The sequence below is a fragment of the Etheostoma spectabile genome, chromosome 7 (assembly GCF_008692095.1).
Source record: "Etheostoma spectabile isolate EspeVRDwgs_2016 chromosome 7, UIUC_Espe_1.0, whole genome shotgun sequence".
Taxonomy (NCBI): domain Eukaryota; kingdom Metazoa; phylum Chordata; class Actinopteri; order Perciformes; family Percidae; genus Etheostoma; species Etheostoma spectabile.
The window spans coordinates 7,743,428-7,756,305 of NC_045739.1; the positions used below are offsets into that span (position 1 = coordinate 7,743,428).

General features: G+C 39.9%; 1 protein-coding gene across 2 annotated transcripts in view; it reads right to left on the reverse strand.

Moving 5' to 3' along the window:
• Positions 1-10,584, reverse strand: part of samhd1 (SAM domain and HD domain 1) — a 13,863-nt gene extending 3,279 nt beyond the window's left edge. The window contains exons 1-13 of one of the 2 annotated variants that reach the window (XM_032520560.1): positions 10,253-10,584; positions 10,021-10,087; positions 9,792-9,864; positions 9,064-9,224; positions 8,508-8,623; positions 7,369-7,439; positions 3,141-3,299; positions 2,526-2,626; positions 2,290-2,398; positions 2,113-2,204; positions 1,913-2,028; positions 782-921; positions 139-237 (exon numbers count right to left, since the gene is read on the reverse strand). In XM_032520560.1, coding sequence (XP_032376451.1) covers positions 139-237; positions 782-921; positions 1,913-2,028; positions 2,113-2,204; positions 2,290-2,398; positions 2,526-2,626; positions 3,141-3,299; positions 7,369-7,439; positions 8,508-8,623; positions 9,064-9,224; positions 9,792-9,864; positions 10,021-10,087; positions 10,253-10,433 — 1,485 coding nt within the window. In that variant the 5' untranslated portion in view covers positions 10,434-10,584. The remainder of the gene's footprint in view (positions 1-138; positions 238-781; positions 922-1,912; positions 2,029-2,112; positions 2,205-2,289; positions 2,399-2,525; positions 2,627-3,140; positions 3,300-7,368; positions 7,440-8,507; positions 8,624-9,063; positions 9,225-9,791; positions 9,865-10,020; positions 10,088-10,252) is intronic. The other variant, XM_032520559.1, reaches the window with a different exon arrangement.
• Positions 10,585-12,878: the final 2,294 nt, after the last annotated feature.

Sequence of the window (12,878 nt, forward strand, 5' to 3'; positions counted from 1 at the left end):
GGGGGGGGGGGTTTAAGATCATTATGTGCAGTAAGCCGCCAAGGTTTAGGCATTAGGTTACTATTAAGCTAAAATTCACACAAAATTTTAATAAATATTGGAGCTAAGAGCAAATTGACTGTGCTAGATTTAAAAACTTACATTAACTACAAAGTCCTCTGGCTGCAGACGGACATCCTGGGGACCGCTATGAGGGATAGATTGAGCCAGATCTGCTTCCCAGCTGCGAATCATCTCCTTATAAAGGAGAAAGAGTAAGAAATGGATGAGATGTTACTTATTTTATCTTAGCAGACCCATTATATAAGATTTGAGCCTTGGATTTCAATCATAGTGTTGTATCAAGACAGCAAATATATATAATATATCCAAACACGTGATGAGCAAATTTTGTTTGCTCAAAATCTAATCTTTGTGATCTATTTTTCTAAAATCCAATCAAAATCTCCAGTATGTTGTTGACACAAACAATTTTCTTCTCATTTATGAGAAAGCCCATTAGTTCCATCAAAACAAACAATGGGTCTGAAATGAACAAACTGCACAAAACAACAACTTGATCCTGAAGAAAATATTTTCCACTGATCAAACAATCCGCCTTTAGCCTAAAAAATGATGAGTCCTGTGGTAAAAACACCCAGCTCAGCCATTCTTACAACAGTTGCACATACAAATGGGATGGACTACTGTAGTTACCACTAAAATAATTATTTGCTGAAGATGGATGTTATGACAAGCAAATGTCTATTCCATTACAGCCATACAAAGACACAACACACACCTGGGTGAAGCTCATGGGTTTGTCTGCCTGGGTTTGGCCCAGACACTTATAGAGGCGTCGACAGATGATGTTGCGTAAAATCTGCCTCGACTCAGCCAGCTCCGGGGTGGAGGAGTGGAGTATTTGCTCAAAAATATGATCTACAGGACAAACAGAAAATTAGAAGGCAACAGGTCTCATTGAGCGGTTTCCACGTTATGCTGTGCTCACTGCCAACTTGGGGAGGACCCACCACAGCTAGGCATATGTAGCCATAGTTTCAAGCCAGTAAACAACAGAGGGAAAATAATTCATATGTGAGAGGAAGAGGAACTAAACTCAAATTACTTACTTTAATTCTGGAAAGTCCTCCTGACTGAACTGACTTTGGAGATTATGTTAAAAAGTAGATTCAATCTGGTTGCCTTGTTTAAGCCTTGGTTAAGAAGAGATATGTATATGCTAAAGAATAATTTCAAAAGTTATTGTTTTTTTATTTCTCTATCCACTAGGATAAGTCAAGCTTTAAAAAGAAGATAATGTTTTGTATACACACTAAAATTTATAGTATCTAGTATTTGGTAATTAGATATAACCAGCATAATTAAAAAAACAACAACAACGGTATAGTTAGGTACATCCATACAATCTACTCCAGTTCAATAACTCCTCCACATATTCTCTACGGAGCTTATAGTTCGTGTTAACTTTCTGAAAGGTGTTTATTCATCTATTTGTTTATTATTAGTGGTGGTGTTGTACTGGACTGCATATATTGAAATATGTCTCCACTATGTCTACCCCCCACATGTTGGTAAATGAGGAGCAAAACATTAGAAACAGCTTTCAATATGGCCACGGATTTGTTTTTTTCTACATACACATACTACCCTGATGAAGGAAAGCTGGCCGAAAACGTTTAGTGAATAAAGTATGGTGTACTGGAGTTGGAGTGAGGTGTTTTTTTTTTAAATAATAACTTAACTTCACTTGTAAACAAAAACTATGAAAGTATAAGTAGTGCTGTTGTGATGACAGTGCAAGTTTGAACAATCCAGCATGTTTTTAGTGTTATTTGGTGTATCCTGTCCAATTCTCACTCTGTCTTAATGTTAAAACACAAGCTCACGGCACACAGTGGTTGTTACAGACCTGTCAGCTTGGTGTAGGCCTCCATGTCATCTATGGCTGTGGAGAGAGTGAACATCTTCCCTCCTGAGCCTTCAATCTGTATGTGCTTGTCTGCTTTTAAAAAGGCCTCTGCAATCCTGGATGATCATACCCAACAAATGATTGTAAAAAGAGTGTTACACAAAAAAAATTCAGCTACATTAGAACATTTAGCTACTCACATAGTTTCTATGATGTTGCCCACTTTGTGCTGGTAGGCTCTTCTGTGGAGACAGTTCCTCGTATGGAACATGTCATACAGATTCCCCACCTCCTGTTAAAAGAAGTATGTGCATTTTTAGCCACTAAGCATCTAAATAAATTGTGAGCAGAAAGAGCCGATATAACAAAGTCAGTACCTTGTCTCTAGTGCAGATGTGCTTCTGCCCGTCCACCTCACACACCCTGGCAAATTTTAGGAAGCGGCGATAGTCAAAGTTGTTCTGGATACCCAAATGATAGCAGTCCCTGAGAAAAGAGAGTGACAAAATGGGTGATAGATATAGGTAGTTTAACTAAACAGAAACATGAATAATATTCAATGTATGATTTGGGAAATTACTATCAAACAAACTAACAGATCAAGAAGCCCCACCTGGCAAAGTAGTCCCACTTGTCCACATCAATGCCATTTCTTTTGTTGGCCACGATTTCATAGAGGAAGGACTTGTCTTCTGGACGGCCTTTATATGGCCACTGCGGAGATGACAGACAATTACACAAGTAGATCCAACCAGGCAATCTGATTGGTCAACTAGACATTTAGAGCATGATCCAATCAGCAAGACAGCACACTGGGCTCATTACACACAATACTCAACACAATTGCGGAAACTATCTAACAAATTTAAATAAAGTGATTCATCGGATTAAAAGAGTTAGTCTTACCGCTGGAGTTAACAGTTATTTAAAAAATGTTTGGCTCACTTTAGCTGTGCCAGTGACTCAGTGACTTAAAAATAGTCTAACTTTACATATGAAGTTTGCGTGCGTAGTAACTTACGGACCTTGGTGCTTGCCGCATCACATGCCAATAATGGCGATAAAGCACACCTTCTGGTGTAATATTGTTTAATAGCAACATCATAATCTGCTTTATTAAGTATGAATAGGAGTACAAATAAATACATGCACATATAAATATATAAAAACAACACATGGACAACACCACACAGTAGAGTTATTTCACACAGGCAGAACTGGTGGCTACCTTCTGGCCTTGAGTTGCATTGGTGTCCGGTGGTCCAGCGATCTGTTCTTTAATAAAGTCCAGGTCCTCGGGTAGCACCAGGCCGTGCTGCTCCATCACCGGCTTCAGGCCATTGTCTTTTACCAGGTAATCAAACATGTCGAGAGAGGCGTTCTCATGCTGCAACGTATACAGACTTGCATATTAATATGGAAGTGTGCGTGGTCCCAATTTGAAAGTGAAACCTCAATGACTCATTACTTAAATAAAAAGAGCCTAAACATGACAGGATACAAATATGAATCCTCTTATGTCACAGTCGCTGGACAGTAGGTCTGTGGTCATAACTTACATTACGACTGTGTGCCTTGCAGGTCTTGTCAGTGATTATTATCATTCTGAACACTGCAATCACTATCTTAGCCCTCAACTGTTGTACAAGTCAAATGACATTATAACTGCTTATAAGAAGCCTCTGTAAAATGAGATGCTGCTTTCTGCAAAGAAAGAATTGAGGTTGCAATGAGAGATATAAGGATCCACACATCCGAAGCAATGCTGCTAGCGGCTGTTTTGAGATGAGGTTTAGCTATTGCAAAACCTTTCACCAGGGGGGATACAAACCAAAACAGTTTTGAAAATATAGAGCCTATGCCACAACCGTACATGATGGGGGATCCATAAAATCCTGGTAAATTTCCTCCCACCTGACTCTCATAATAATGTACAAATCTGTGAGGATCCTCTCGCAAGTCTACGGGTGGCATTTTGACCACTGCGTAACGTATCTACGATTATTCGTATCTGATGTCTGTCACACCCTTCAGCGGTGAGTCACTGTCACAGGATTAGATGATACTGAATGATGTGGAAAATCAGATGATTTATATATACCCGTTTTCAAACTTCTGGTCTAAAGTGAAGCGTCACAATACACTTGCCGTAGGTGAAATCTACCAGTTTGTTTTGATCCGTTTTTATCTCAATCTTAATGTTTTCAATGTGTTGCTTGGCTACTGGTAGGTAATAACCGGGGTTGAATTGCTGTGTGAAGACTTCCCGAATATGACGTTAACACTGATTGTTCTCAAGAGCGGGGCATAAGCGTCACAGACTATTTGCTGTTGTACTACGTTGCTGTAACAGTACAAATGATAAAGCCTCGCCTTTATGTCAGCAGGGTAGGGAGACAGCTTTTGGTTAAACTTGAACCATTCTCCCAACTTTAGACCCATCATGTAAGCACTGGGCCCCTCATAGAGTATGTGCGTCTAACCTCCAGCCTGGAAATCAAATCTTTTCTAAATGATGTTATAAACTAGATAAATATCAGAATTAATTGCTCTATAATAACTATCCATCATTAACCTATATTCTTTTATGCCGCTGTAATATCCATCTGTAAAACTTTGACAATGTATTACACTCTCTGGCCCGGATTCTTTGGGCGCTACCCTCCAGTAAAAACCAGGCGTCATCCTTATTTATGGTGTGCCAACTGTACGGGTATGAAATCTCCGACAAGGCAACCTCCCATTTTCCTTCTAAATTACTATGTTGCGCTAAATCAACGCGGTAACTGGAACTCTTGTTATCTTTGAAGACATCGAGGCTGGCGTTAGAGGTCAGGGTAATGTAAAACCCCTCATCCTTTGCACCGTACGTGATGGAATGATACTCGAGGCAAAAGCACGGCGATTCTTATACATTTATTATTTCATTGGCCTTGATCCAACTGTTGAATTTCTCTGGCCAGTTTTTCCAACGTACAAAGACTTGTTTTTCACCTCTGACGGTACGTCGTTTCAGAATCTCCTCGACGTGGTAGACTCTGTCTTTATCCTTTTTAACTTTTTGCAACTCTGCCTCATAAAATGACAGGTTGTAATAAATATTTTTCATGCTGCATGTCTCGGACATGTTGAGATCAGAATGAGAGAAAAACACTGTATATTTTTTTTTAATCGAATTCTAACACATACACATCAGTGTTAAAAAACAACATGAATAATAGAAAAACTTCTAACTAACAACTTGTCATGAAAAAAGAAAAACTAACTGTTACTACTAAAATGTGTGATTATATAAAGAGTTTGGGCTGAAGAATAATCTAGAGCACGCTGCACATCAACGTGCAGTTTTTGAGTTCATCCGTAACGTTGACAGAGTGGTTGTTTTGCAAAAGTTGGCTGATAACATCTACATACATGGTGTAAAAAACGAGTATGTGCCAGGGTCTAACGTTGTCACACGTTAGTTCTTTCAAAAAAATTTAAAAACTCTGACAAAGTAGATTCAACCCCAAACGCCACCTGATGCACCGATACCTCCCAAGGTTTACCGGGTATAAAAGTAGAACAGATCCGGACTTTTTCCATCAAGCTCTCCAGTCTCTCAACATATTCATTTTGGATAAAAGTGTTGTTTTTTTGCCTTGAAACTCTGTTCTCAACAGCTAATTTCCCACAGAAATTCCCCATTTTCCCTACTATTTAACATCCTGACCACATATCACACAGTTTGTCAAGCTGTTCTTTTGTGATCCTATTGAGTTGGCAAATCATAGCGAGGCGGAATTGATGTAGAGCTGTCATTCTCCAAAGTCTCCATAATTACATCTTCTTCTGAATACGCCTTGAAATCTTTCCGGGGAGTTGGGAAGTTGGTCGTTGGAATACCCCGGGGCGTGTGGCTTCTCCGAGTGGTGAACATGTTTCTTCTCTCTGCGTTTATTTTTATGACTGCCTATAAGGCTCTATGTCTCTTTTTATAGAGTGTGGCTATGTGGTTTATCCCGCGTAAGCGGGGTGAAGGAGTGGTTTGTCTCTGACATATTATCCCAAATGTGGCAACTGTGAAACAGGGAAGTGATCGTTTCACTGATCTAATCCAACTTTTCACTCCATACTTTGGCCGGTAAAACCAACAAAGTCCGGAAAACACGGCATTCGGAACTGAACAGACCCAAGACAAAATACTATTTAGCTTCTTCACTACAGGCTCCATCTTTCTTTGACTCTTCTTCATTCTCTAGCCAGTAAGTAACGCGGAAAAACCAACAACCCGCAGATAAGGATTTTGACAACCAAAGAGCCAAAAATGATTTTTTCCCAGATTGCAGAGATTTTTGGTTCTCTTCTACCCCGACACTCCTCGAACTGATCGACTTTAACAAGCCCCAATTGTTGGAAGATAATGTGGCTACATCCAGCAGGTTCCCCTAGTGTCTTACCTTCCCTGATACAGACACAGTTCCCCGGTCTGATACCTAAACATTTATCCCTAACTACCACACTCTCCATAGGGTTTTAAAGACCATTCCTCATGCAGACGCATGTTGAGCGGTGGAAGCTTTTGGATCCTGCGCAAAAACTTTATGCATACTTTTTCCGGAACCATCTACGCTGGACTCTTGTAAAATGGTTATCCCCGTTTCACTTTTAAAAGACATGGTGAGTGAAAATACACTATAGTTCTCTATAATTCTGTGACAAAAGTATAGACTGCCATACGTGGGGGAAAAGAAAGAGGGGGGTATGGGAACGCGTGGGAAAAAGGGGCTCCCTCCCATGTGCAAATTAGGTCAAAAGGTCAGAGCTGTCAAAGTATATCCTTATATCTCGGCAGTGGACTAAACTATATAGACGCCAATAACCTCAAGGCCTTTTCCAATAACTTTTCAAAAATAGCCAGCCCTTTTGACATCTGGTAGTTATTGTCTGCCCCTCTGACTTTTCCACTTGTTCCCATTTATGTCTTTCTTTAAATATCTTGCTAGAGCAGTCGCTTACTTATTTTTAGGGCACTGGGATAGTCAGTTTTGAGATTTGTGGCAAAACAAACTGAACTGAGATGCTCTTTTAAACAATTTTTCTTGACAGTTATTCAGTTCAGTTGACATGCACATCTGGGCTAGTATGTTGTTGTGGTGACTCAAAGGGTGTTACTTGGCCTCTCTTATGATGAATCATAAAACCGGTTTAATACCTCAGCAAAACAGGACATGCCAACAACAAATAAATTAGCCATTCAGCAGTCAGAAGACTAGAAGAGACTTTTTTGGATTTTTTGTTGTCTACATTTTAAAAAAAAAGTGAATTTACATAATCTGCCTTTGCAACTATTACCTTGAGGTAAAGAAACTAATGCCATTACAGGAACTAATTTTTATTTTGGCTCACTGTTTTGTTTGACACTTACTGCATATGGCAAAGGACAAGAGAAAAAAAAAAATCACATTGATTCTTACCTTCCAGGAAATTCCCGGACGTGCTTTGGGGATGAACTTCCCGTCAAACATATGGGAAAATGGCCCATGTCCTGGAAAAGGGGAGGGAGGGTTATAAAAAAAAAACGTATCAATTTTGCTGTGTGTCAACTTTGCACTCAGCCACTTGTGTTCACTACTATTCCAACATGACATCATGACTTCGCATAAACATACACGCCGACTTTCTTTGGCCAAGTGCCGTGTTATCTGTATGCATTTTGAGTTATCCACATGTATGTCTACGCTGTATACAGCGGACGTAAACATACACGCCACTTGGTGTGTTATCATGTCAAGTTTATGAAACGTGCCATGTGGTTAGGTTTAGGAAAAGAAAGGGGTTTAGTAAAAAAAAGAAACCCACGGTGGAGTTTAGGAAACGTGACAAGCGGGACACAATCCCTGGTCTCCTGGGTGAAGGTCCTGTGTTTTACACATCCCCCACCCCAACCAACCTCCCAACGCAGATTTGTGCCCTTTCATCCTACTCGCTACGGCGTAAATTCACACACACAATCGCACGGTAACGTAAGTCAACGGAGGTCAAACGACGTTGATAAACATGCGAAAAAGTGTCTTGATCATCCATCCATCTTCCAGTATCGGGTCGCGGGGGCAGCAGCTCCAGCAGGGGACCCCAAACTTCCCTTTCCCGAGCCACAATAACCAACTCCAACTGGGGGATCCCGAGGCGTTCCCAGGCCAGGTTAGAGATATAATCCCTCCACCTAGTCCTGGGTCTTCCCCGAGGCCTCCTCCCAGCTGGACGTGTCTGGAACACCTCCCTAGGGAGGCGCCCAGGAGGCATCCTTACCAAATGCTCGAACCACCTCAACTGGCTCCTGTCGACGCAAAGGGGCAGCAACTCTACTCAGAGCTCCTCATGGATGACTGTGCGTCTCACCCTATCTCTAAGGGAGTCTTGATAAAACGCAAATAATGGCATACGAATTGGCGTGTTATATATACACGTCATTTCATGAGATCTGTTTGCCTATTCAAATCTGGAAAATAGAAGATATAAATTAAGTTTCACTTCCATTCGTACTCATGCCCACACCCAGTACCTGTGACTTAGATTAAGATGTGAAACCTGTGAGAAGCTGCAGAGCACTCACCCAGGTCATGACAGAGCCCAGCGATCTGCACACAAAGAATGTCTCTGCGAGAGATGAGGAGTTCTGGCTGCCTGTTGTTCAGAGCTTGTACAAGTTGCCCTGCCAAGTGACCCACCCTGTACCAGCACAGAACAAAACAACTCAGATATACAATGAACGTTGAAATAAATAACCATGTAATTAGATAAATGTTGGACTCAGACTTACACTTCGAAGCATTACAGACCTCACCATTGGTTACTGCTCTCAACTAAATCTTTGCAATGAGTTAATTTGAACAAGTGGAATGTGCCCTACAACATAATCATATAATTTAATGATTTAATTTTCTGCCAAACCTTGTAGAAAACGTTGCTATATACTATTGCCATCAACACATTGTGGGGGTCGCTCTTGTACAACCTAGCGCACTGGATGTCTTACTAAAGTTGAGCAACTATAGCATTATAAAACATACAGTGTAGGCAACTTTTAAATATAAGTTTCAACGTAACTTTAATAGACTTCTGTTTGTCATGTTGGACCTAATAAACACTGGGTTTAACTGAGGACATACCCAATGCAGTGTTCAAAACGGTTGTGGGAGGCTCCAGGAAAGACAAAGTAGGTTCCTCCAAGCTGCTTGAGGTTTCGTAGTCTCTGGAACTGAGGTGTGTCAATGATTTTGATGAGAAGAGGATGCAACTCCACATGCCCGTGGATGGGATCATTAAACACCTGGCAGAAGACAGGACAACAGAAAGCTTGGAGACTTATTTCACCATTCATAATCAAAACATATAGCCAGTCTATGTGTTAATCTTTGGATGGCAGGGTGGTATGAAGCCATTTTTTAAATTAAGACACCATCATAATACACTTTACAAACATTGGTAACAAAAAGGTCTTTACAGCATAAAAGCTAAACAAAACGCAGAATAAGACATGGCTGTATTAAATGAGGATAAGCAGATTTGAGGCAAGTTAAAATGCCATTAACCTGGAAACACTTCCACCTTGCTGAGGCGTCGCCATGAAAGAATGATCAAGGAACTGGTCTGTCTTCATTACGCACCCCAAAATCTCCACCTTTTTTTTTTATTGTAACCTGTCTTTCACTTTTTTAATGGGCAGGCTGAGAACAAACACAGCTCAGATAACCAAAAGAAGAACAGTTTACTGGGTTTTGTGCACTAACCCTATAAGATAACTAAATCCTTGTTTATTCTACAAGTTCCTCTTCTTTATTCATGGTCTTTCTTATCCCTTTTGCCTTGAAAGTGTTGATAGGCCTACAGCTGTTACCTTATTTGCCTCTGCTTCTTTCTGCCACAGTTTCCTGAGGCTGTGTAGGATCTGCAGACGGTCACCAAGGTACCTATAGGCATGAAATGATCAACAGGAGTGAGGAGAAATGTGAGGGGTGAAACAAACACAACCCAGTTAAGATTGTACTGTGGTCACCTATCTTTGACACCACTGTTGGCTTTGATCTAAGCAAATTTCACAAATTCCAAAACTCTTACACACTTACTTTATGCCAATTTTCTCCAGATCTGCATCCTTGACATACCGCAGACCGACGCCTGTCATTTTTTGGGCTTGATAACAGAGCAAACATGACTGTATTATCTTCAATCTTATATGTCACAACAACACACAGAGGGTTAACGTTAGTGGCAATAATAAACAGCGTTCAACTGACCAGCTAGCTAGATTAAAAAAAAAACAACAATCTATTTAAGCCAACACACCGGAAAACCAACCTTTAAATGTATCTTCCCATTCTTCGAGACCTTCTTCTCGCAGGTATCGACATGTTTCCTCTACTCCCCATCGCATGTAGTCCGGGTCCGGCAGCCGGACCACAGACACTCTCTTTTCAGGCGTTTTGAAGCTGTCATTAGGGGTCACAACTGCACCTAACGGTCGTTTTCTGTTCTCCATGTTGGTCTTGAGTTAGTCAGAAGAGTGGATATCCGCAAAACTACAGCCGGTAATATGTCCCCCGTTGACTGCAACAGCTGACCCGGTAGCTAGTTCGGCGCAGAAGACACTCGCGCGGCGGTGAAAATACCCGGGTTTTGTTTCCACACCGGGTGCGTCAAGTTATTCCTAAACGCGGACAACGCTTCCGGTGACTGTTTTCAAAACAAAAGTCTCTAAAACTTCTAGAGTTTTAGCTACCTGGATAAAAGCAGGGCTGTAGCATATATTGTAATCCTACTTTTCTTGGTAGTGTTTTCCAATCCTTCTAGCCTGTGGTTAGTAATTGGTCTACAATTTCTTTTGTGTTTCGATATGCAATGTGACGAGACAACGTACATCCAGCTTGAAACTGGGTAGACTTCTTTTGTCTCTGGCAGCTTCACTCTTTCTGAGCTCACACAGCAGACTCACTCAACTGTGGCACATTCATGACACACATCTTTCCGCGCAAAATAATGACAGGAACTACCGGTCAAATGTCTTAGGCTACTACGGAAACACCCAATAGCAATTTAATGTTATATGTAACACAATATTCTACACTATGTATATTTATTTAGTATACGTCTTTATATATAATAAATAAATATACTATATATTATGTATTATCTATTATTATGTTGTATTGATTTATTTATTTACCTCCTACTAACGTGTGCAATATGTTATTTCTTATTAATCTGCATCTTAATTATCTGTATACATAATCCTATGTACTCATCTGTATATAAGAGAGGCGTTTATAGTGTACACACTACTATTATTTCACTTACTCTTATTGTTTTATTCATATTATAGCCCATATTCTGTTGTATTGTGTTCTCAGTGCTGAAACAGAAAATGTACTCATAGTGATTACGCTGAGTGCTCTCAGAATTTTAGCATCCTAGTTTTCGGATTTGGTAGAGTTGTTCTTGTTTACCTATACATTAATATTATTTACTAAAAAATGTTGATCTGAAATTTGTTAAATTTCTCTATGTTAAGTCTAAAAAATAATGGAATCACAAATGGTGACACTTAATACAACAAATGAAAAGGATAAATTCTTGCTTTTATAAAATAGCATATTACAAAAGCCCGTATAGGATTTTAGGCGAGTTTTGGTTGAGATGCCTATTTTTGAAGGTTGAATTCACGCTAGATGTTGTGCTTTTATTTAACAAGTAAAACCCCTTGCTTCCGGTATATTACTTGCTGACGTAGGTGGGGCCGAACATGAGGGAGCTACAGAGCGTAGAGCCAGAGTGTTGACGCCAAAACCCTGGATTATGTTCAGTGACGACAATGTACGACATGCAGTGCCGGCGTTTTTAAACAGATTATTCGATAGTAGTTTAAATCTGTTTGTTTATATTGAGAAATTGTTTATAGATCAAATCAAATAAGTACCCTAGATAGGAAGGTCTGTTTTGACACATTTAGTGACTTCAATAGCCTACCTGACAAATTCAGGGAACAATCCTGTAATTCATCCAACATAACCATAAAGCAGTGATGGTCTAATACGATATATAGTCTCATGTTACACACAAATATATATATATATATATATATATATATATATATATATATATATATATATATATTGCTCTGACAAGATGTCACATCCTCCTCTTTCCCTGCTCCCCATCCTAATACTCTGACGTAACACAGACAATCAATGCCATTTTTAATTAAACCTCCAGGTACTTGTCCTATTTTTAACAGCCTAGATTTAAATATTACCTGAAGCTTGGGCAAGTCATTGTTTTTGCACCACTGGTTAAAGTGCTTCGTGCTTCTGTTGTCTAGGCTACTATACATGGGTAATTTCGGCCAACCACATTAAATGGCCACAAGATGACACTGTTGCTCAATTCTTTAGAGTTAAGTTTGCTTGGCTGTAAGTGATGATAGAAATGCTGCACCATGTGCTCAACTAAGTACTGATTTTTTATTTTGTCATTACTTTTGTGCTACACCACAATCTACTAAACATGTTCATGTTTCACAAAGAGTTCAACCTGAGCCAGACTGACAACAAAGATATAAATCATACCACATCCATACAGGGATAGTAGTATACAGCTGTTAAAAAATGATAAAATATATGACACCCCGGTAGCGGATCAGTACATGGTATCGGCCAACACTCAAGTTCAGGTATCGGTATCGGGCATCTTTATTGTTGAGTACATCAAATACTTTTACATAATTTTTTATGTTTATATTTTAATAGAGGACTTTTAATGGAGTACTGATGTGGTTGGATTTGGCTCCAAGGCTGCAATCCAAACCAAATTCAAGGACTCATAGCCACAGCATGTGGGTAATGAAGGATTTCTCCTTCGTAATGCTGCTGTTCCCTAATTGCCTGGGCCCCAATAATCAGCCTAAAACCATTAAATACTGGCTGCTTTT